Raw genomic sequence first — 22,358 nt, 5'->3', positions numbered from 1 at the left:
GTTCATGTAGACTTCATCCATTGTCTAAAGTTAAGGTTTTAAGGCTCAACTACAGCATTATCACTTACACATATAACATCCCATTAGCTCTTGGGATTACCAGCAGATCCTGTCACTGAACATATGTTTACTTACTTTGGTAAGTGTAGCTATTTAGAGAGTATCTATTGCATTTAATAGGACTATTTATCCCGACCCCCATCCTCCTTTTTAATTTTCGCCATTTGTATAGGGTTACCTCACACAGAGGGTTATCCATATAATTATATTTTATTTGAGGATTTCTCCAATTAAAATTGATTTGAAGTAATTCATCATTACATGTTAGAAACGTATCCACTCGTCTACATCAAGTTCTCAAGTCAGCAGTATCATCAGCTGCTGAGTGCTCTCACCATAGGGGTACTTTTTTCTTCTTAGTTGATATTCAGTTATTTCCCCTGATTGTAGCACCTGTGTCCAGGCAGTAGCGAGGGTTCCCTCTTCCCTTTCCCCTCCCTCCCCCTTAACCCTGGTTAAATAAGAAAAAATAGCCTATAAAAGTAATAGCCCTCTCAGGACTCGACCTCAGGCTTTCAGCTGCCTGTCTTAGCCAGGTAATACTGTGACCTTACAGTATTACACACATATTAAGTACAGGTAGTGTTCCAATTGTGTTTAGTTTTTAATAACATACAGTATGCATAATAATTGTAAAATACTTACAGGCAGCCCTATCTTTCCAGGTTTACCAGGAAAGCCTATTTCGCCGGGCAATCCCTACAGAAGGAAGCAGAACAAACTTCTTATTGCGTTATTGGAAAAGTACTTTTCACACAATAGATTTATACTGTTGACTTCACTCAAACAGGTAATTACTGCCTCACTGTTCGAAAGGTCTGATTCTACCTTGGGAAATATAAGAGTCGCTGATCCATATCTCCATGGCACCGATTCTTCTGGGCACACACATGTAAGCGTTCACAGATGTAGAATTTATTTGGGACGAATTGCTTACAAAGGAGTAGGTGGACAGCACACTCATAACCTTTTTATTCTTAGCACATTCGTTTCTAATAAGATCTGCAATGCTATTAACCAATAACCATACACTCTTATCTCACCACAAACTATTCAAATGTGTAATGTAACTATAACATATGTATAGCATTTATCATTCATTTCCTAATGAATGACAATTAAACAGTAAGCTAATATGTGATGGGAGGGATAGTTAATGTTTTTTTGGATACAGTATCTAGATAAGAAACTTTTACGCTCTCGAAAACTGATGTGCAACAATTAAAGATGGTTTCCAGTAGTTCAGTAGAAGGGATCCTATCACACCTTGCAGAACAGGGGTCGCCAACTCCAGTCCTTAAGGGCCACCAACAGGTCAGGTGTAAAAGATAGCCCTGCTTCAGCATAGGCGGCTCAATCAGTGCCTCAGTAACAATGACGGAGTCATTGATTGCATCGCCTGTGCTGAAGCAGGGATATCCCTAATACCTGGCCTGTTTGTTGCCCTTGAGGACTGGAGTTGACCCCCCTTGTTGTAGCTGTCGTTGCTTTGTAATTCCCAGGACTTGGGCAGGAAAAACATGCAATATAATTTCTAGCTCTCCCAGCAATATTACATAATACAAGAAATCAATCTTCATACTTGAAGTCCTGTAGTTCCAGGGGGTCCAGGAACACCCGGTGGTCCATGTGAGCCCTGAAACAAAACAAAGGCATAATACAATCATATTATATGTAAATAGATACGGTGTGCGCGTGTATGTGTATACATGTGTGCGAGAATGTATCTTTATGTACCCCTTGATAGAGACAGAGTACAGGTAGCACGAAAGGTATAAACAAAATTAACTGCATCTGTTAGGCTTGTTCATTTTCTATGGGAAAGGAAATGGTGCAAAGCGCTAATGCTAGGTGTGCTTACTATGAAGCGAACTGGTAGTTTCAACGTTATATATGTGAATTAAAAATCAAATATCAAATAACATGTGACATAAACACAGTGTGAATGGGGGGACTGCCTAACCAACGAAAGTCCTCTGATCGATCTTGGTCAGATAGCATACGAAAAAGAAACAAGTGACTTTCAGGTGCCTCCAATAAACATATAATGTCCAGAAAATAGAAGAACGGAGCGAATATATAATAGGGATTAAACCATGAAAATGTGTCCCGTCCAGAGTGTCCGGAATAATAGGTGACGCCGGATGACACGTTTTGTGACCTGCGTCACGTCTTCAGGGGTATGTCATGAGTGGCACAGGTCACGAAACGCATTGGGTCACAGGTCACACTTCTAGCGCATCAGCTCCATACCAGAGGTGCACACTCGGACGCACCTGTGGTGTCGCTTCATTCGGACGACTGCAATTGCTATTTCCAAACCGAATTTCATCTGACGGGTGCCGCACCACATTTAGTACCAAATACCAGATCCAAGGGATCCCTGCGTGAAGCGACCATCTCCTCTTCGATGCAGAGCTCCGTTCATGTACTATTAGTACTCCGTGCTCATATATGTTCTGCTTCTCGTAAGTAGGGCTCCTGTTATTCCCACTGAATATACGCCTGCATTACATCACCTCTAAATCTATATCTATTTTAATGCCAATTTGACTAGAATAAATAGTTTTTTTACTTTACCTTTTTATCCATAGCATATTGTCTGTCAGTAATCATTGTTTGTCAGTCAGTCCCATTCTATGCTTGTCTCATCCTATGTCCTGTTTCCCATTTGTACTTTGTGTAGTATCCTATGTCTATCATCCATCAACCCATAATTTTAATTTAATACAGTATCACACTATGTTGTCTTTGTTGTTCCCCCTCCATATGTCCTGATGTTCACCTGTGTGTCGTCTGGAGGCTTTATTATTCCGGACATGCTGGACAGGACACATTTTCATGGTTTCATCCATATTATATATTCGCGCTGTTCTTATCTGTTCTGGACATTATGGGGCGTATTCTAGTTGCTTCGATATATTTGCTGCCATCTCAAACGATGTGGCATGATCCCACTGAACCGTTAATCATTTGTGTTATCACAGTATTCAGAAAGAATCAGAAACCGTTTCCATAAGTCACAAACAGTGAGGTAGGAAAATGCCAATACCGTACGAGGCAGCAGCGATGTGATCTCAGCTTCACACTCTAAGTTCTCTCCTGTACGATCTGGCCGCAGTCTGTAAGAGCTGCACAGAGAGAGCCACATCTCCCTGCACAGCTCTTACAGGCGACTGCAGTGTTTTTATTTACATTTTAATAACAGTGTACTGTTGCAGGGGGTCTCCGGGGCTGAACCGTATTAATTTCAGGTCCGTGGACCCCCTGCTTCCTGAGATACAGGCCCCAGTATGGAGTGCCGTTATCGCCTACGCGTTTAAATGTCCAGGTCACGTGACACGGTAGATTTAATCATTGCAGGGGGATACCGGCACCCCATACCGGGGCCTGTATCTTGGGAAGCAGGTGGTCCCTGGGGCTGTAATGAATGCAGTTAAGCTGCGGAGATCCCCTGTTATTAAAATGTAAATAAAAACAGCTTAATTACTTTAGTGGCTAGCCAATAAAGCAATGAAAGGGTTAAACCCGAGTAGCTGGTTTGCTGGGGGTACAGGGGGTGGGTGAAGGGGGTAGTTGCCCCAGGGTGGGTGTTTAGGCCTCCTGGAAGGTTGTGGGAAGAGTTAACCCCTTCACTATCATAGCGGTTGTACCTGCTATGGTAATGAAGGGGTTAAACAATCCCGCTACCCACCGGAGAGGCCTAACCATCCTCTCTTGGGGCAAATACCCCCTTCACCCAATCTCCCTAGTGCCAAGAAACATTAAAATACCCTACTACCCACCCCCTCTACCCCCAATAACCCACCCCCATTCTTCCCCAACACAAACAGTATAATAATGGGCAAAATTACTATTATCTAGATCTGGATAACAGCTAATTTGTCTATTAATAATAAAACATTATCCAGCCAGGATAAAGTAATTAAAATCTCTACCTACCCCTGCCAGGATGAAGCCTGTCCTCAGAAACTTCCTTCGCATCATGTCTACCATGGGCAGCAATATTACAATCAAAAAACAAATTAATGGCCACTAACCCCTTAATCACCTTAGCAGTTTGTAACCGCTATATTAATTAAGGGGTTAGCCCCCCTCCTCCGCTACCCACCCGGGATCCTAACCACCCTCTCTGGGGCAACTACCCCCAAACCCCATCCCCACTACACATTGATTGGCACAGTGTTAAACCATGGGTTTGCCACTATAGCAATGAATGGGCAATCTACCAATAAAAAAACAGGCACCAAATAAAATAGATTACATTTCATTCAAAATAAAAAAAATGCCAATAAACCAATCAATTGGCACAGTGGTACACCATGCCCATATAATATGGGCATAGTTTGCCACTATGGTAATGAATGGCACAAAATAAAACACATGACATTTAAAAAAAACAAAACAAGCATTTCACAATAAAGCCAATGATTGTGACTGTGTGCTAAATCATGCCCACAATATATGGGCATGGATTGCCACACTGAAAATGAATGGGCAACCTAAAAAATAAAATAACACAAAATACAATACATAACAATTAAATGAAACAAGCACTTGCCAAAAAATGCATTGATTGTCACTATGTTTATCTATAGCCGGGCAGTCAATGGTTAACCTGGAAAAAAAAATACACAATAAAATAAAATAGAATAAATGTTTTTCTTACTATTGATGTCTTTACCCCCCATCCTACGTGAGCACCAACTCTTGGACAGTCAAAGCACAGAAGTCTGTGATCATATCTTGATTGAAGAGACGTCTCCCCAGTAAGTTCTTCATTCTTCATTATTTTCTTCTTTCTTTTCTTCCCTTCTGTCTTCTTTATTTGTAATCCAATGGGGTGGATGTTGTCCCGTTGCTTCTTAAGCTCAAATGAGATAGGAAAAGCCTTATATAAGGCCTGTGATTTCACATTTGAGTGTCAATGGTGTCAATGGTACACTCTCAATTCGATTAGCTGGTGTACCATTTGTCAGGGTTTTTTTTTTTTTTTTTAAAGGATGTGACGTCATCTTAAAGGGAGGTAAGATAGCCAATCAGACATCACCAGAAAAAAATGACTGCCATCACATGGTAATCCAAAAAATTGGATCAGGCGATATACCATGTGAGGCATCACATGGTACACCCCAATCTAATTGGTTGAAGTACCATCTGATGGTAGCCATTGTTATTAAGGATATGACATCCCATACTTTAAGATGACATCACATCCTTAAAAAAAATGGAAGCTGTCACATGGTACTACAACCATCAGATTGGGGGTGTACCATCTGATGCCTAACATGGTAAATCTCCCAATCCAATTTTTTGGATTACAATGTGATGGCAGACATTTTTTTCTGGTGATGTCATTTTAAAGGGAGAGAACCATTGCCTTCCTGATTGCTGATTGGCTGGCTTCCCTCCCTTAAGATGATGTCACATCCTTTAAAACCAGCCGATCGGATTGGATGTGTACCATTTGACACTCAAACAACATCCGCCCCATTGACAACATCCGCTCCATTGGATTACAGTACCAGTAAAGAAGACAGAAGGAGAGAAAAGAAAGAAGAAAAGAATGAAGAAAGGAAAAAAGAACTCACCGGGAGAGGTCTCTTCAATCAAGATATAATCACTGATGTCTGCGCATTGGCATTTATTGTATTTTATTTAATTGTGTATTTTTTTTTTAGGTTACCCATTGACTGCCAATGTGTTTATCTATGCCCCTTTCGGGCTATAGATAAACACAGTGACAAGCAATGCATTTTTTGGCAAATGCTGTTTTTATTTAATTGTTTTGTATTATTTTTTGTGTTATGTTTTTTTTTTTTTAGGTTACCCATTCATTGTCAGTGTGGCAATCCACTCCCATATATTGTGGGCATGGTATAACACAGTCACAATCAATGGCTTTATTGTGAAAGGCTTGTTTTATTTAAATGTCGTGTTTTATTTTGTGCCTATTTTTTTTTATAGCTTGCCCATTCATTACCATAGTGGCAAATCATGCCCATAATATATTGGCATGGTGTAACACTGAGCCAATCAATTGATTTATTGGCATTTTTTTTTATTTTGAATGAAATGTAATGTATTTTATTTGGTGCTTGGTTTTTAATTGGTAGATTGCCCATGCTTTGCGATAGTGAAAAACCATGGCCATAATTTGACCAATATTTAACACTGTGCCACTCAATGGGTAGTGGGAAGTGGGGGGTGTTAGGAATCCAGAGTGGGTAGCGGGGGAGAGAGGTTTACCCCTTAATTACTATAGTGTTTACTAACCGCTACAGTGATTAAGGGGTTTGTGGTCATTAGTTTATTTTTTTTATTGTAATGTTGCTGCCCACGATGGACATGGATGTGGAGGATGGTGATGAGGATGGCCTTCATGCTGGCAGGGGCAGGTAGCACTTTTAATTACTTGATGCTGGCTGGATAATGTTTTATTTAATGGGCAAAATAGCTATTATCCAGGTCTCGAACATAGTTATTTTGTCCATTATTGTACTGCATGTTTTAGGGTGGGGTAGGGTAGTTGGGGTAGAGGGGGTGCCCATTCATTGATATTAGGGTTATCTTTGCTCCCATTGAGGGCATAGGTAACCACACTGGCAATCAATGGTTGTTTTGGCTAATATTGTGTTTGAATGTTTATTGTGGGTAGCGGGGGTGGGTGAATGTGGTATTTGGCTCATGGTGGGTGTTTATGCCTAACGGTGGGTAGCAGGAAGTGTTAACCCCTTCATTACCTTAGCGGTATTAACTGCTTAAGTAATGAAGAGGTTAACTCCTCCTGCAACCCTCCCGCAAGGCTTAAACACCCACCATGAGCCAAACACCACATCTGCCCACGCCCGCTACACATAATAAACTGGGCACTAGTATTTAACCCTTCATTGCCTTAGCGGTTAACCACTAAGGTAATGAAGCTGCCTGTAAATGTATTTTTAGTGCATTGGATGGAAGCAGGGGGTCTCTGGAGCTGGTATTACAGTAATGCGGGGGATCTGCAGAGACACACGGCTTCCCGGCATCAATCTGATGCAGGAAAAATAAAAAAAAATCTGTCCTACTCGCAAATCCCAGAATATTGTGAGGAGCTCGCTAGGTGAGAGCCTTGATGATCTCATCGGAGGTACTAAAATAGGGCGATTTCTCAAAAAATGCGAGCTGGAGCTGCTTGTCAGCTGCCGCTCAGTGTGTTTGAGCAGGAGCGAGACCGCTCGGGGAGATGCACTTCCCGAACGAGTTTGGCAGGTTATCGAAGCTTTCTAAATAGCAACCATGCCAAATCGTACGGGAAGTGCTCAAAAATCTCGATGAGTTAGTCATAGAAGCTACTAGAATAGGCCCCTCTATGTTTACTGGAGGTGCCTGAAAGTCACTTGTTTCTAGTTCATTTTCAATGCTTTAATCGATGGCCTCAGTAACCAATAGAGAAACACACACCAAAGATTGAAGAGGACATACTGTATGCTGGTGACGGAGCTGTCCCTTATTTTTAGTTGCATCTGTCCTCGCCTTTTTAGTTCAACTGATGCAGATTACAGTATACAGTACAAAGGAAAATATTTAACCCAATTATTGTATATAATGAAAACCCCTTTTCAGAAGTAGGACTTATTCTATTCCATTTGTGCCCGAAATGTGACGTTGAAGTAAATGAGGAAATTCGTCTGAAAACAGCCAGATGTACAGTACTGTTCCTGTGACCGCGGCGGTGTGCGATGTTAGCTCCGCGTGAGCAATTTGTCATTGCAGTTCAGTATGTGTTCACCAGGTGGAGCACTGAATGGATACAAGTGATTAATATGTGCTGCACAGTCATTGGAAATGGAAATTACCTTTTATATTGTGTTTGTTGCAACAAAAAGAGTATTAATCGCAAACTGGGTGGAGATAAGTGATTAATAATCTGATTAAACCCGTGAAATAAGGTCAAAATATAGGATCAAAATACTCTCAAATATCAAATTCCATGAGGAACACGTACCTACAGTCAAACCAGCAGCTGTCCTAGGTGAAAAGGCTGTGTTGGTAATAGACTCTGTGGCTTTGAGAGGGTTTGTGCCCGATCAAAAGGGTGCAGGTGCTCAGCGGTTTACCTGATGTTGTCAACAGGACAGGTTTTAGGATTATCTCAGGGCAGCTGGATCCGCGCGGGCTTGTATAAAGGAGTAGTGAACAGAAGAGGGCACTAAGAACTTTGAAATTGGTTTTATTAGAACAGCAGCGTAGTCATTACAAACAGGACTGGGTTTCAGCATTAGAAATAATGTTATTAAGCAGTCTCTCCCACTTGCGAGTCACATAGTGGCTCAACTCCTCCCTAGAGCCTCTTGCCCTGCCAAGTCGCAGATCCAGGCCACTGACCGGAAGTCACTGGCAGTCCACCCCAGGTCTCTTCGTAGCCCTGAGGATGGAAGTACTCCCTACAGCCGTGTAGATCCTTCTCTGAGCATTTTCTAGGGAGCCCCTAACATTGGGATACTGTCCCTATGCTGAAAACAAATAAAAGGGATTCTGCTGCTTGCCTTACAGGTCAGGATAGCCCGGAGACCTCCCTGGAATCCTCCTGGATGGCAAAGGGTCTGGGGTCTCCCCTGATGTTTTTGGGATCCTCCCTGGGGGTCTGAATACAAAATGGTGGATCCCCACCTGTTATACCCACAGGGTGTGTCTACACTCTGCCCCAGTATCTGGGCAGAATAAATGTTGCAACCTGGTCACACCACATACATGTGACCATCTAGCAACTTCCAGACCTAGCACAGGGCCAAACGTGTGCAACATTATAATAACACTGTGACTAACTCACGTGTACCTCCGGAGACCTGGTGTGGAATTAACCCCTGCACTGCCTGCAGTTACCAGGACTGGCATGCAAGGATTTCCCAAACTTAGCAAGGGTGCTATATATGTTTATTCACATAGTAAAAACGTTACTACGCTATGTTGTTGCTTTTTGTCTTCTTCGCATGAGCACTGCTGCAGAGAGAAGAACATCCCCATACCCAGTGTGTTCCTCCATGGAGGAAATTGCTATGTGAGAGTATTTTGATCCTGTATTTTGACTTTATTTCATGGGTTTAATCAGATTATTAATCACGTATCTCCAGCCAGTTTGCGCTTAATACTCTTTTGTTGCAACAAACACAATATAAAGGGTAATTTCCCTCTCCAATGACGGTGCAGCACATATTAATATAATAATACGGTATGTATTTGTTACTTTTATTTTTGAATGTGAAAGATATAACGGGGATACTGAAAAGAAAGCAATATTTTACTTGCCCTATTCTCTATTTTGTTTCATTGTGAAAAGCTATAAGTCCTGAATTAATATATGTAAAGACTATAATTATAATGTACAATATCCAGCTGTAAAAGAGGAGGGTTGACCAACTCTGGCCTTTCCTATTAATTGGAAGCTTTATTTTAGGTAACTTTATTTTCCCATCTTTTCAGTTGAAGGAAGGGGTAACAAAAGAAGCAGACACATGGAGAAGAGTGACACCTTCTCCTGACATTAAGACAACAGCACAGGAAGCCCGGGAAGCGTACAGTAAAGCAGGGGTGGTCATCTCCAGTCCTCAAGTGTTTCTGTGCCAACAGGTCAGGTTTTCAGGATATCCCTGCTTCAGCACAGGTGGCTCAATCAGTGGCTCAGTCGAAGCAGGGATATCCTGAAAACCCGACCTGTTGGTAGCTCTTGAGGACTGGAGTTGGCCACCCCTGCAGTAAAGCCACCAAGACAACATTGACTATCAGTTCTTATTTCATTTCACTAGATGGAGCACCAGGACCAGAAACAAGTACGATTCAATGACATGAAGGAAGAATAAGTGAAGACCCACATCTGCTAACAAGAGGCATGGAAGGAGGTCGGTGAAAGCTGGCCCTAGTAAATAGTGTGTTGTAAGGATCAGAAATGTGTGCCTATACCACACATTGCAACTCCTCTTTCCTAATGTTACTTATATGTCTCAAGCGCCTATTCCCATTATGTGTTATATTATGATGTCACCTGTATTAGTGATGTGTACAGAGATGGTGTCATATAACTAAAGATATTTATATACATACCGTACATAGATACAACTCAATAACAGAATTGGGGAGGAGACCGCTTCATTATACTTAACGTGTGTGGCTGAATATCCTGTCTGTGAGTTAAGTAATGTCTGCTCTTGACCGTCCGATAAATGACATTTGTAATGTGCAGATGTAGCAGATGTTACCTCCTCCGTTAACGCAACATGTTGCATCAACGCTACCACAATAGTTGACACAAGATGTCCTGCATCTCTGCAGCGCACACATTATAGTCCGCCTTTTGTCTTGCGGTAACCCGTGTTGGCGGGCGTAACAGTGCTTGCCACATCTGCGTTTACATTTCCCCAGCATACTGTAGAGCTGTGCCACTGCTGTATGGGACCATGTGCAAAATCTGCACTACAGATAAAGAGTGCAGATTACCAGCTAATTGATCAGGACACACTTTAAAGGTTTGTCCTCTACAGCTGATGTCTAGGAGACACCGCACGAATACGGAGCAAGCTTCGAGTTTGGGATTCTGTGGTGCCAGCAGAGTTGCTCTTTGCACATGGTCACTTGCCCTAAAAGTATGGACATTAAAGAACGATGGGATAATCACCTGAGATTACACTGGCATTTGCTAACTATATATTGATTAGACTATTCATTATTTTCCTTAAAACAAGAAAAAATAAAATCAACTAAATGGTAAAAGGGTAATTTGTTCATATAAACAGAATTTTTGATAGAATTTTAATTTTTATAACATGGTACTGACACTCATATTTGGTGACAAAGCACACATGACATACTCAATTCCTATGTATCAACACTTTATATATAGAATACATGTATTCATATTTATAATATAAGTTACTCAGCAGGATTGACCTAATATCGCTTGTCTTCAGGGATATAAATCATACATCACAGACCATGAGTATGGGATACCCAATGGATCTGCATACAATGTCCATCGTTTTTTTACCTTAAACACAACACACATGCAATAAGATACACAATACATGTACATTATTATTGTAAAAAAAATATTTGCGTAGGATTTACCAATTGATTATAATAAAAACAGTTCAAGCATAATTACCCCTACAATATTATGTACAATTATTACTATAGCTTGGTGTCATGGGCAACGTTTAAAATTTCTCATCCTCTTGGCATTACCTGATATATCATACTCACCACTAGTCCTGCGGCTCCATCCATTCCTGGCGCTCCATCTTCTCCCGTCATCCCCTGTGCAATAAAATACACGTTGAACATCATATGTTTCAAAATAAATAAATTAAAAAAAAAAAATCATAAACAAGTTGGGAGTACATGTGGTCACTAATTGATATTCAATTATGTTCATTGTTTGCCTTCCTCTCGATCAATATACTGTAAGTAGGGAAATAGGATAAAGTATCTGCCTTCTAAATTTAGCATAGGTAGACCTTGATGTACGTATGTCTATTTTCAAGCTCATCTACTATGTAACAACTATGTAATAACTATGTAACAACTATATAACAATGTAATGTGACCACGTCACTATATTTGTGCTATTTGAGTCGATTAACCTGCTTTCCCCCTTTACAGAAGAAGATCACACTTTAGAGGACTGAACACACAAACTGTTACAGGTCGGAGCTGCTATTTTATATTTCCATTTTTCACAGCAAGAAAACCTCTTCCCTGATTGCTAGAAAGTTATTGGAATCACATTTCACTATTAACATGTAATGCGTACATCTATGAACTTGTAACAATATTATACATTTTGCACTTGTTTTGTCACAGGTGATGGTGCTTCTTATCTTTGGATAAAAAACGAATTGATATCAAGTTAAGAAGATTATTTTAGCAGCTGATATTTGGGCACAGATTAAGTACACACAGCTAGATATAGTGAATAAATAAAAAGTTGTGTATGCGGAGCACGCGCATTTTAAGTGAAACTTCTTTGTCTTTGGTCACTGTTTTGTCATAGATATTGTATTTGTGATTAAAATTCAAAAAACAATGTCAGTGACTTAGAACGTGCGTGCTCGGCACACACCTCTGTTTTAGCTATTTGCACTTACTGTATATAGTTATCTCTACATCTCTGTGTGTGCGTGTGTGTGTGCCTCTGTGTGTGCGTGTGTGTTTGCGTGCACATGTGTGCGTCTGTATGCGTTTGTGTGTGTGCCTCTGTGTGTGTGCCTGTGTGTGTGCTTCAGGTGCCTCTGTGTGTGTCTCTCTGGTGCCTCTGTGTGTGTGCCTGTGTGTGTGCTTCTGATGCCTCTGTCTCCCAAGCTGGGTTGTTGTTTCTCCTGCGCATGAGCGGTGCGCCGACCTGGCAGCTGGTACGCATGTGTTCTGAGCCTGTCTGCCATTGCGCATATGCACCGCGCCCGGACGCCACCGCGGATGTGTGGGGAGACCCGGCATGGTTTTCTTTTGTGCATACGCGAGTGTGACGGTAACGCGCAGCAGGCACAATGGCCACTATTGGTACCGAGACGTCACTCGCGTTACGGTTTTTCGTTACAACACAAGGATTTTTTCCCATGAAAACACTGTAGGCGCCAGCAAAGAAGTTAAGTGACAAAATCCGTCCACTATACAGCATACCACAAATAAAAATAGCACTTCTGATCACATTCACATGTCTCAGTTTGTGCTCCTGTCTGAGACATGTGCTCCTTAAGTTTGTGCTCCTGTCTGAGACATGTGCTCATAAGTGGCATTTTATTTTTTTGCTGTACGATGTATGGTGGAGGGTTTTCGTCACTTTTTAGCTCACCATAGCTTACTTTGTGTATCTAGTGTGTGGCCACTACCAGCTTCACAGGGCAAGGTCAGTCACCATCCTCACACTGGTGAGACTAAAAATTAGGTTGAAATGGCTATCTGTGAGTAGGCTTTTTTGACAAAGCACGTCTTTAACCCAGGCTTTGCAGTAAAAGCTGATAGGGATCCGTATTAGAATGGATAAGAAACACAATGTGACACCCTTAGTGCGTATTGGAATGTCATTACCCAGAATCCCTTGCGGCAGTGGAAGCATTGCATGCTGAGTGATGATGGGGTAAGGCAGGTTTGTGAACCTGTCTGACACGTGAATATGCTCATAAGTGGTATTTGTATTTGCGGCCAGGTTAACAAATCTCCATTAAGTTAAGTAACGTGACTTTAACCTAAGTTAGCGTCACTCTTTTGTGTGCTCCTTCTATTTTTTTGCTTGTTACTCCCTGCATACCCACAAAGGTCTGTTAAGTTTAAAGCTGGGTCTTAACTTTACGGTAGTTGGGGCTGTAACATTGTCTGGATGGGTGTTACACCACAGTTACTGCAGGTATGGTTTAACTAACATAGCAGTATTTCTGGTGTTATTTCCCCATCTTTTTTTTAACTTTAGTTTAATACCTATTTCAAGGTCTGGATATACAGTAAATAAAGCTAAGACATACAGTAATTAACAGCAGGCAACATTGAGCTATAATAACGTGACATTAAGCCTATGCTAATGGGATAAACAATAGCTGTATTTTTTGCATATAATCAGCTTTGTGGATATGCGTTAACCTCAGGGAAAAACACATCCATTACTGATTTAGGGAATGTGACATTATGAGCACTGATCTAGCAGGACTCTCTGGATCTGGCCCTTAATATATGACACCTGAACCAATTAGTAAAGCCAATAACGGCAGTCATATATTTATAGCATATAATACACTTACTGTCAGATAGGGCTACTTTTCTTGTCATAAAAAAAATATGCCCCACAAAACAATGCTATAATAAATAAATTCAACAAAAAAGAGATGGATGTACCTCGCAAATTACATTTTTTGTTTTTATAAAAAATGCATTTCAAATCCATCCTTGAACTTTGATTGACTGCTCAAAATTGTGTTTATCATCTATGAATGTTTCCTACTATTAAGTTTCATAGAAAAGAATTTGAGGACCCCGGAAAAGTCCTTTGCTGTTCCATATCCCAATGTATCCATTACAAATTCACCCCGCCCCCCTTAAGATCCAGCCACTGGTTATAATAATAATATTTTTCTTTATAATCGATGTGACAGTGGTTGGCCACACGAGTGTGAAAACCTTCATTCCCGGTGATACACATATGGTGATATACTTATTGTAGTAAATCTAGATGAATGTAGTAAATGTGCTTCTGAGAATAACTATATCCATCCTTCAGATGTGCAGCAAATTTCATGGAAACAAGCATGATTATTTATAGATACCTAGAAAGGAAATTAATTATTGCCCTGGCTTTTTCTTGAACTTGTCCCACGGTGATTACCTGTATTCCAACAGTAGGACAAAAGTGTATGTCCCCGGGAGGGTGCGGTACCTGCACCCAGTAGAACTCTACAAGTAACCTAGCTGTACATCTTATTTTATAGTGCACCAAGTACCTGCGCTCTCCAAAACAAAAAGGAGTGCAGCAACAAGGTCCAACCACAGTATTAACAGCAGCGTTATTCCTTTAACTACTAAATATTTCTCCATTATATTCATGATCAATATAATGAATGTGAACACAGTATAGGACGGTTACACATACACTGACTTTATTGCACTTTTAGGATACTGACATAATTGCACTTTTAGGATATATAAAGTATGTACTTTAAGAAATATATAAATATTGTGAATTTGGTGTGCAGTATGTGCTATATGGATTGCATGGATTGTGTATTGGAAGGAGATGAGGTTTATCAGACTGATGCAGAATTGTTTGTATTATTTATATGTGGATTTGATGTACTGTAAAAAAAGTTACTAAATGCAGCCGCGTTGTTGATGTGACACCGCAGTCTCTGGCACTAATGTTTAGGATCTTGGAGGACGTATTAAACTGTGGTATGGACCTACTGAGAAGGGCAGATAACATATTTTAATTTAATCTGTGATAAAATGATTCCCTAAAAGCAGTAATTCATGATACTTTACTTTCTGTCCATTACATGATTACATTGAAATACTGCAACTAAAGCTATGCAATTGTGAATCCCCAAACCATCACATTATTAGAGAATGGAGCAGTAAAACATCATGTATGGAGCGTCACAAAAAATGTGGCCTGTCCACCCCTATGCTTTTGTGCTACGTAAAATCAGGTATTACAGCCTGGCACTAATAGTACCATGAATGCAATAGTAGCAGCTAGCAGGTCATAACAAATGTCTGATAACGGATAGATGGCTCAGTTCTTAAATTAGATGCGGATGAGGGGGTGATAATATGGACCAGGAGGGGTCTCTGGAGAGTGGAATCCATTTTGTTTATGTGCCTCCATTTTTTCTTTGTCCATTATGTTTCTCTATGTCAGGTTTTTTATGTGTCTGTGTGTGTGTGTCTGTGTGTGTGTCTGTTTCTGTGTGTCTGTGTGTGTGTGTGTGTTTGATGTTACAAGTATAGGTTTTGCTGATAGGGATTCTTCAGGTCATTACTTCTTAACCCAACACCCACTAGGTTGTTGTTAAACGTATCCTGTGTCTGTAGTCGCTGATAGGGATTTTTAGCATCATGCCTTTTTGACCCAAAGACTAGTAAAATGTGGTTAAGCGTATCCTGTTTCTTTAACAGTTAGAAATACAGTTTGGGTTAGTTATAAGTGACCTGTAATTCTATAGGCTTATGTAGCCAGGTCCCCTCCGATCCCCAGAGTTATTTCTGAACTCCCCTTATCTCCGTTGTCTGATGGGATGTTGCGGGGAAGTGGAACTGGCTATGGGATCAGCGGGAGCTCCGGTGGGTCTCTCCGGTGGGCGCCGCCATCTTGGCGGTGCGAGTGCATCTGCGGTATGCTCGCACATGCGCGGATGAGGTGCACCATAGAGCTGGGCATTCCTGAGCTCGCGCAGCAGAGTGAGCGGCGGCCATTACAAGTAGCGCTGGAGCAGTTCAGGGTCAGAACAGTTGCGGCGGCCATTACAAGTTTGCGCATGCGCAGGAGAGCTAGCGCACGCGGTGCCAATAGCCAAAGGGTTCCGCAGGGACTACAAGACCGAGAAGCCACTGGGGCTGCTACCCATGTGACACCAGGGAACCAATTGCGTGGCAGACGTCTCCTGCAGGAGATGGATACATTCGGCGCGCTGAGGGCTTGCTAGTTAGTTGGAGCTGGGATGCAGAGAGGGTACGTTGTAGGTACAGGGAGCAGGTGGCCCCTGTACTAGGCCAGAAACCCCCTTAGGCCCCAGCTAGGCCCCAACTCACCCTCAGCTTGTGGCTGCTGCAGGGACTTCCCTTAGGATAGGGACAGGGTCCTGTAGCACCAGTGAGGGCCACAGCCAGGAAGAGTGAATATCCTGGGCACTGTTGCTGAAGGTGAATTATCCTCTGTAGTAGCAGAAATAACAGACTTTCCAAAGGTGGATCACTCCATGTGGGAGCCATCCATCGCAGAGGTGGATCACAACGTGGGATCATCCTTCTAGATCAAGGGATTCCAAGTAAAGCATCTGTGTACCCAGGTGTGGACATATCCGGCAGGTACCTTCCTCACAACACCTGCACCAACGATCATCCCAAACTAGTGGTCAGTGCTGTCTCAAACTTGGGTGGGTTTGGGACTCTTGGGTACACAGTGTTTGGGGATATGTTGTTGGGTTATGGCCCTGCAAGGTCTAGTGTTATAGAGTGACACTGTTATATTGTTATTATTATTATATTATTGTTCTGTTCTACCTATAGCAAACTGTTTATACATAACCTGGTGTATGTGGTTACTGTATGTGGGTCCTGTGTCAGGGGTTATTCTACACTCTAGAATCCTGCACAAGTGGAGGCACTGCTACACTGGCGACACACTTTATTCGAGCTCGGCTAGTCCCACAAATTCGGGTATACCCGGGTGTATTGAGGTTTGTGACTGTTTTCTGCCCGAGTGCATTGAGTTATTTTCCAGGCAGGGATTGAAGCATTTTATTCCCTCTGGCTGCAATACTGCACAGTATATATATATATACTGCATTACAATTCATGAATTTATGCCATCTTGTAGACACGCGAAGCATTGCAGCCTATTAAATCCTAATCATTATCATTTAACAGATCAGCCGCCCGTCAGCCAGGCATGAACCCAGGCTGGGAAGGCAAATGCAACGGGGCTTGTCAGAGGTGAGGAGCGGCGCATTCCAGGTATCTGCCAGGTACATACCGGGTATTTGCTCGAATAAAGTGTGTCGGTGCAGTATACTGTGAGTATGTTCCAGGATACACCCCAGGCTCCCAGTGGCAGAGGTTCAGGCCTCCTGTGAGCCTGACAGGTATTGCATCACAACTGGTAATACATGTACAGTAGATTTCCCCACATGGTCCTTATCTGCGATTGGGGGGGTGGGGGGTGTTAAAAAGACAAAGTAACCCCCCATGCACAGGGAATACATGAGTGACATCATTATAATCTGCCTACCAACCAATGTTAGCCTATGTATGCAATTTTGTATAAGTACTGTGTGACAACTTCTCTCACCAGAGGTCATTGCTTGACACTCCTTGTGATCACAAGTATTGTGAATCAATAAATTACTCAATATATCGAACCTGTGTTGGCTCTTGCCCATGTGCGAAGAAGCTGACATTCACAGGGGTGTGGTTATGATATTAATCCATTTTGCTACACTCTACAGTGTCCATCTTCAGAGAGTGAATAAGAAACACTGCTTATACTGTATGTTCTAATAATTAAGTAAGTAAAGTTTCACCCTGATTAAAGACATGCACATAAAAACATGTTCCACTCTTTTCCTTTACCATTTTCACTTTTTATATATATTATGCTTATATACTTTTGAAATATACAAACAATTGCAATTAATTCCTCATGTTATCTTTCACAAAGTGGCACAATCTATGTAGCATTAACTGAAGTTATTGACAACATAAGTATAAGTAATTTCTTAGCGTGTCTCTGGCCATCCATTGCAGTTGAGGATAATAGTCTTCCATGATTGTTTTATCTGTGAATCCAAAGATGGCTGATGTGTCCCTTGGTTTTTGATTCGGTCAACTAAGCACAGTTTATTTCACACCAACTTTTCTAACTCCTGTTGTCATTGTATGGTTTTGAAGTTCTGATATCCTTGCAATAGGCTCTTCCTCCACCTGGAGTGATCCTGGGCAATAATCTCCCACAAATTGGTGTCAATATTTCACTTATTTATGTTGGCTTTGAAAACGTACTTGAAGAGCTTTCTCTGCCCTCCTCTTAACTGAGTGGAAATAATCAAATTTGTTTTGAATGCCTGGAATCTGGCATCCTAAAAAACATAGTCAGTACAGCGACTTTTATGGAGACTACTCAATGAAAGCATGTTAACGGAGGACCTTACAGTAAACTTCTAAGTACTAAGCGTCAGTTGCATTTTCTCAGTAAAGACAGACGATTGCCTGAAGATCCGCTGCCGCGTGACCAAACACTACAGCATTGTCAGCAAGCATGCTATAGTTTCAATGATGGAGATCAGGGTGGTCTAATTTTTGGATCTGAGTTGGCTGAGGTTAAGTACAGGAGCTTTACTGTCCAATTGGTAGATAAGCTCCACTCCAACTGGAAGCTTGTATGTGGTCAGATATAGAGTAAGGAATATTGAGAAGAGTGTTGGGGTGATTACGCAGCCTTCACTTCTGTCTTAACCTCAAAGGAGTCTGTTATGGACCTTTTACTGAGAATCAGAACTTGCCTGTTGTTGTGGAGCAAGCAAAGAATGGTGATGAATTTTGATGTACAGTTCCAAAGTGCAGGGAAACAGTTTAAGGCCTGGGACCCGCTGCGCTCGTTGGCGCGGGCGGCAATGTAGCGAGTTCCCCACCAGCAGGGGAATCCTCGCGAGTCGGTCCCGGTCCCCACTGGCTGCACAGCTGATCACACGCTGTGGCGCGTCAGCCGCTAGGAGACACCACAGAATGGTGTTTCCTAGCTTCGACGCGTCACGTGGTGTGGCTGTGAGCCAATGGGGAGGGGAGGCTGCGGGAGGAGGAGAGGCTTCGGGGAGCGGGGAGGAGTGTGGAGTGAAAGCAGGTGAGTGCCTGTCTGTATATGTGTGTGCCTGAGTGCCTGTGTGTGTGTGTATGTGTGTGCCTGAGTGCCTGTCTGTGTGTGTGTGTGTGTGTGTATGAGTGTGTGTATGTGTGTGCCTGTCTGTGTGCGTGCCTGTCTCTGTCTGTGTGTGTGTGTATGAGTGCGTGAGTGCCTGCCTGTGTATGTGTGTGTGTGTGTGTGTGTGTATGTATGTATGTATGAGTGCCTGCGTGTGTGTGTTTTTTTTACTTACCTGCAGCCCGTGGCAGCCCGTGGAGGGAGGGGGGGGAAGAGTAGCGGGTCCCTCCGCTCAAGCCACGCCCCCCCTCCCTGTCAATCCTCCCAGTCAATCCTCCCAGTCAATCCTCCCACCTCCCGCTCCGGCCCCTCACGTCATGGCCGCGCCCCCTCACGTCATGGCCGCGCCCCCCCCCGGGGCGTTTGGCCACGCCCCCCCCCGCTCCGAGAAAAGCATCCTGTAGACCGCAGATCGCGGTACAGCGAGTTGCACGCGCCGCCGGCAAGCAAGCCAGCCGTGCGGACGCGTGCAACGGGACCTTAGCCTTAGGCGAGGAGAATCCTGCTTGTGCAACCAACATAACATAGACAAACAAATTCTTCAAAATGCAGGTCTCCTCTAGGACAGAGGTACCAAGTACATCTCTACTCACAAGTTCATAATGCAATTTGTAATTTGTTATTACAGCCAAGAATAGAGGAGTAACAACGTTTCAGGTCCCATATGGACCTTTCATCAATTCTCCACCCTGCTTCTTGATTGGCAGAGTTCAAGGCTTTCATGAGGTCAAAGAACCCCATGTAGCGATGTTTATGTTGTTCCCAACATTTTTCCTGCAGCTGGTGAAAATAATGTTAATTGTGCCTCTTGATTGCCTAAACTCATCCTGATATTCCATGAGCTCTTCAGCCAATGGAAAGAAACTATTATGGGGGAATAGCAAAATGATCTTTCCTGCAGTAAACAGTATGCAGTACTAATTTCCATAGCCTGACTTGTTTACTTTCTTAAAGATTGTCAAGATCACGTCATCCCAGATCTTCTGGATGAGGGTGATGAGCTGTTATGTAGGCTCCTTTTCACCATGCTTAAAAATTTCCATGGGGATTCCATCAGCGTCAGATGTCTTGTTGCTCTTAACCTGCTTCATGGCTTTCCTCACCTTGCAAAGGGTTGGTGTCATTCCGACTTCGTCTCTGGCTGGGTGTTGCGGGATGTAATCGAGTCTATTCTCAGCGACATCAGCGTTTCCATTTAGATCCTTGATCAGATCAACTTAACCTATACAATAGGTCACAAGGAAGTTGGACCCTCAGTGCTCACTCTATATATGGCTTTGGTTGCACTGAAACAAATGTGCATATCATTGATATTAGCAAGATGTTAGATCTCCTTTACCTTGTCTTCCCACCATTTGTTCTTCATATTGTGTTTTCTCCTTTGGATCTCTGACTTGGCTTTCTGACGATTACATTTATTTTGCTTGGAGTTGATGTCATTCTACCAAGCACAAAAGGCCTTGCATTTGTGGTCGACCAATCCATGTATTTCCTTGCTATTCTTATCAATCCAGTTTTTATGTCTTGTAGTTGAGAATCAATCATTGAGAATCATCAGTACTCTTCACAGGTGCTGATGATGATGGACAGAAGGTATTCCAATCGCTGCTGATACTTCCACTGTTGTTGGTAAGAATGAGCCATTTTGTTGAGGCAAAGCTGGAAGAGGTCACTCTTAATTGTGATCTTCTGTTAGCATTGCTTCTGCTGAAGCATCACTTGAAAGTCAGTTTAGTAGACATGACAGAGCAGAAGAGTCAGTAATCCATCTAGTAATCTCAAACTCTGACCATAGCTTGGGTGATGTGGACATCTTTGCGATACCATGCATGAACAATGATGTAGTCGATCAAGTGCCAATGCTTAGATGGGTGTTGCCATGATGTCTTGTGCTTGTTTTTCTTGCAGAACAGGGTGTTGGTAATTTTGAGTCTATGTTCCACTCATTTTAGTCAAAAGGATGCCGTTAGAGTTGACCTTACCCACTCCTTCCTTTCCGGTGGCTCAGTTCCAGTTCCTGCCAACTCTGGCATTAAAGTAATTGAGAAGAATAAGTCTGTCTACCTTCAAAACGCTAGAAAAGATTTGGACAAGATTGCCTTGAATTTCTTCTTAGTACTGTTATCATCATCAAGACTTTTAGCATACACGCTGATGACAGTGGTATATTGGCTCCCTGACAGTTCTTGACAGGGAGCCATTAATTCCAGTATGGAACTCGTTGAGTTGGTTCATTCTTGATGGCAAAACTAACTCCATGAAGCAAGCGTTCTTCTTCCTATTCATGTGTACCCCATACTTAACTAGGATATATATATATACAGTGTTCGACAATTATATACATTTAAACGCCCGGGGCGTGTGGATTTAACCCCCGGGCGAGTAAATATTGGCCCAAGCAGCACACGTGTGTTTTTTAAATTTCCCGCGCTCGCGCTGCTGTTTTCCCCCCGCTCGCGCTGCTGTTTTTCCCGCGCACGCGCTGGAGAAAAAAAAAAAAAAAGCCGGAGGCGGGTTCATGTTGTTGGGGGAGATTACCCCACCTCCGGCTCTCTAAGCAACTTTCCCTCCTCAGCGCTTCCACTCCTCCCCCTTCCGGCAGTCAACCCCTTCCATGCCTGTCTGCCTCAGGCCCCTGCAGGGCCATCTGTCGCCCCCCCCTCCCATCGGGCCATCTGCCCCCCCCACCCCAATCTCTCCCGGCCTCAGTGACCCCCCTCACCCAAATCTCTCCCGGCCTACGTGACCCCCCCTTACCCCAATCTCTCCCGGCCTCCGTGACCCCCCCTCACCCCAATCTCTCCCGGCCTCCATGACCCCCCCCCCGACACCCCAATCTCCCCCCGACACCCGTGACCCCCCCCCCCGACACCCCAATCTCCCCTCCGACACCCGTGACACCCCCGAAACCCGAAATCTCCCCACTCCCGATCTCACCTCCAACTCCGTGTCCCCGGCCTCCGGTGACCAGCCGCATCACTAGCCCCCCCACTCCTCTCTCTCCCCTGTGTCCGGATCCCTCACTGCCACCCGGTGACCCGCAGTGACAGCCGCCGAGGGCGACACCCGGCCTGCCGCTTCCTTGGCTGTCACAGAGACCGGAGACCACAGCGATCCACGGTGAGTAAGGGGGGGGGAGAGGAGTGTG

At 43.1% G+C, this 22,358-nt stretch overlaps 1 protein-coding gene across 1 annotated transcript in view; it reads right to left on the bottom strand.

Annotated features, from left to right (window-relative positions):
* COL22A1 (collagen type XXII alpha 1 chain) overlaps positions 1 to 22,358 on the bottom strand; it is a 515,441-nt gene that overhangs the window by 130,661 nt on the left and 362,422 nt on the right. Inside the window, exons 24-26 of the mRNA XM_075581796.1 lie at positions 11,296 to 11,349; positions 1,643 to 1,696; positions 706 to 759 (exon numbers count right to left, since the gene is read on the bottom strand). Coding sequence (XP_075437911.1) covers positions 706 to 759; positions 1,643 to 1,696; positions 11,296 to 11,349 — 162 coding nt within the window. The remainder of the gene's footprint in view (positions 1 to 705; positions 760 to 1,642; positions 1,697 to 11,295; positions 11,350 to 22,358) is intronic.

This window comes from Ascaphus truei, chromosome 2, assembly GCF_040206685.1.
Source record: "Ascaphus truei isolate aAscTru1 chromosome 2, aAscTru1.hap1, whole genome shotgun sequence".
NCBI lineage: Eukaryota > Metazoa > Chordata > Amphibia > Anura > Ascaphidae > Ascaphus > Ascaphus truei.
Note: the sequence above shows the minus strand (reverse complement) of the source record. Positions and strands in the feature narration are given on the sequence as shown.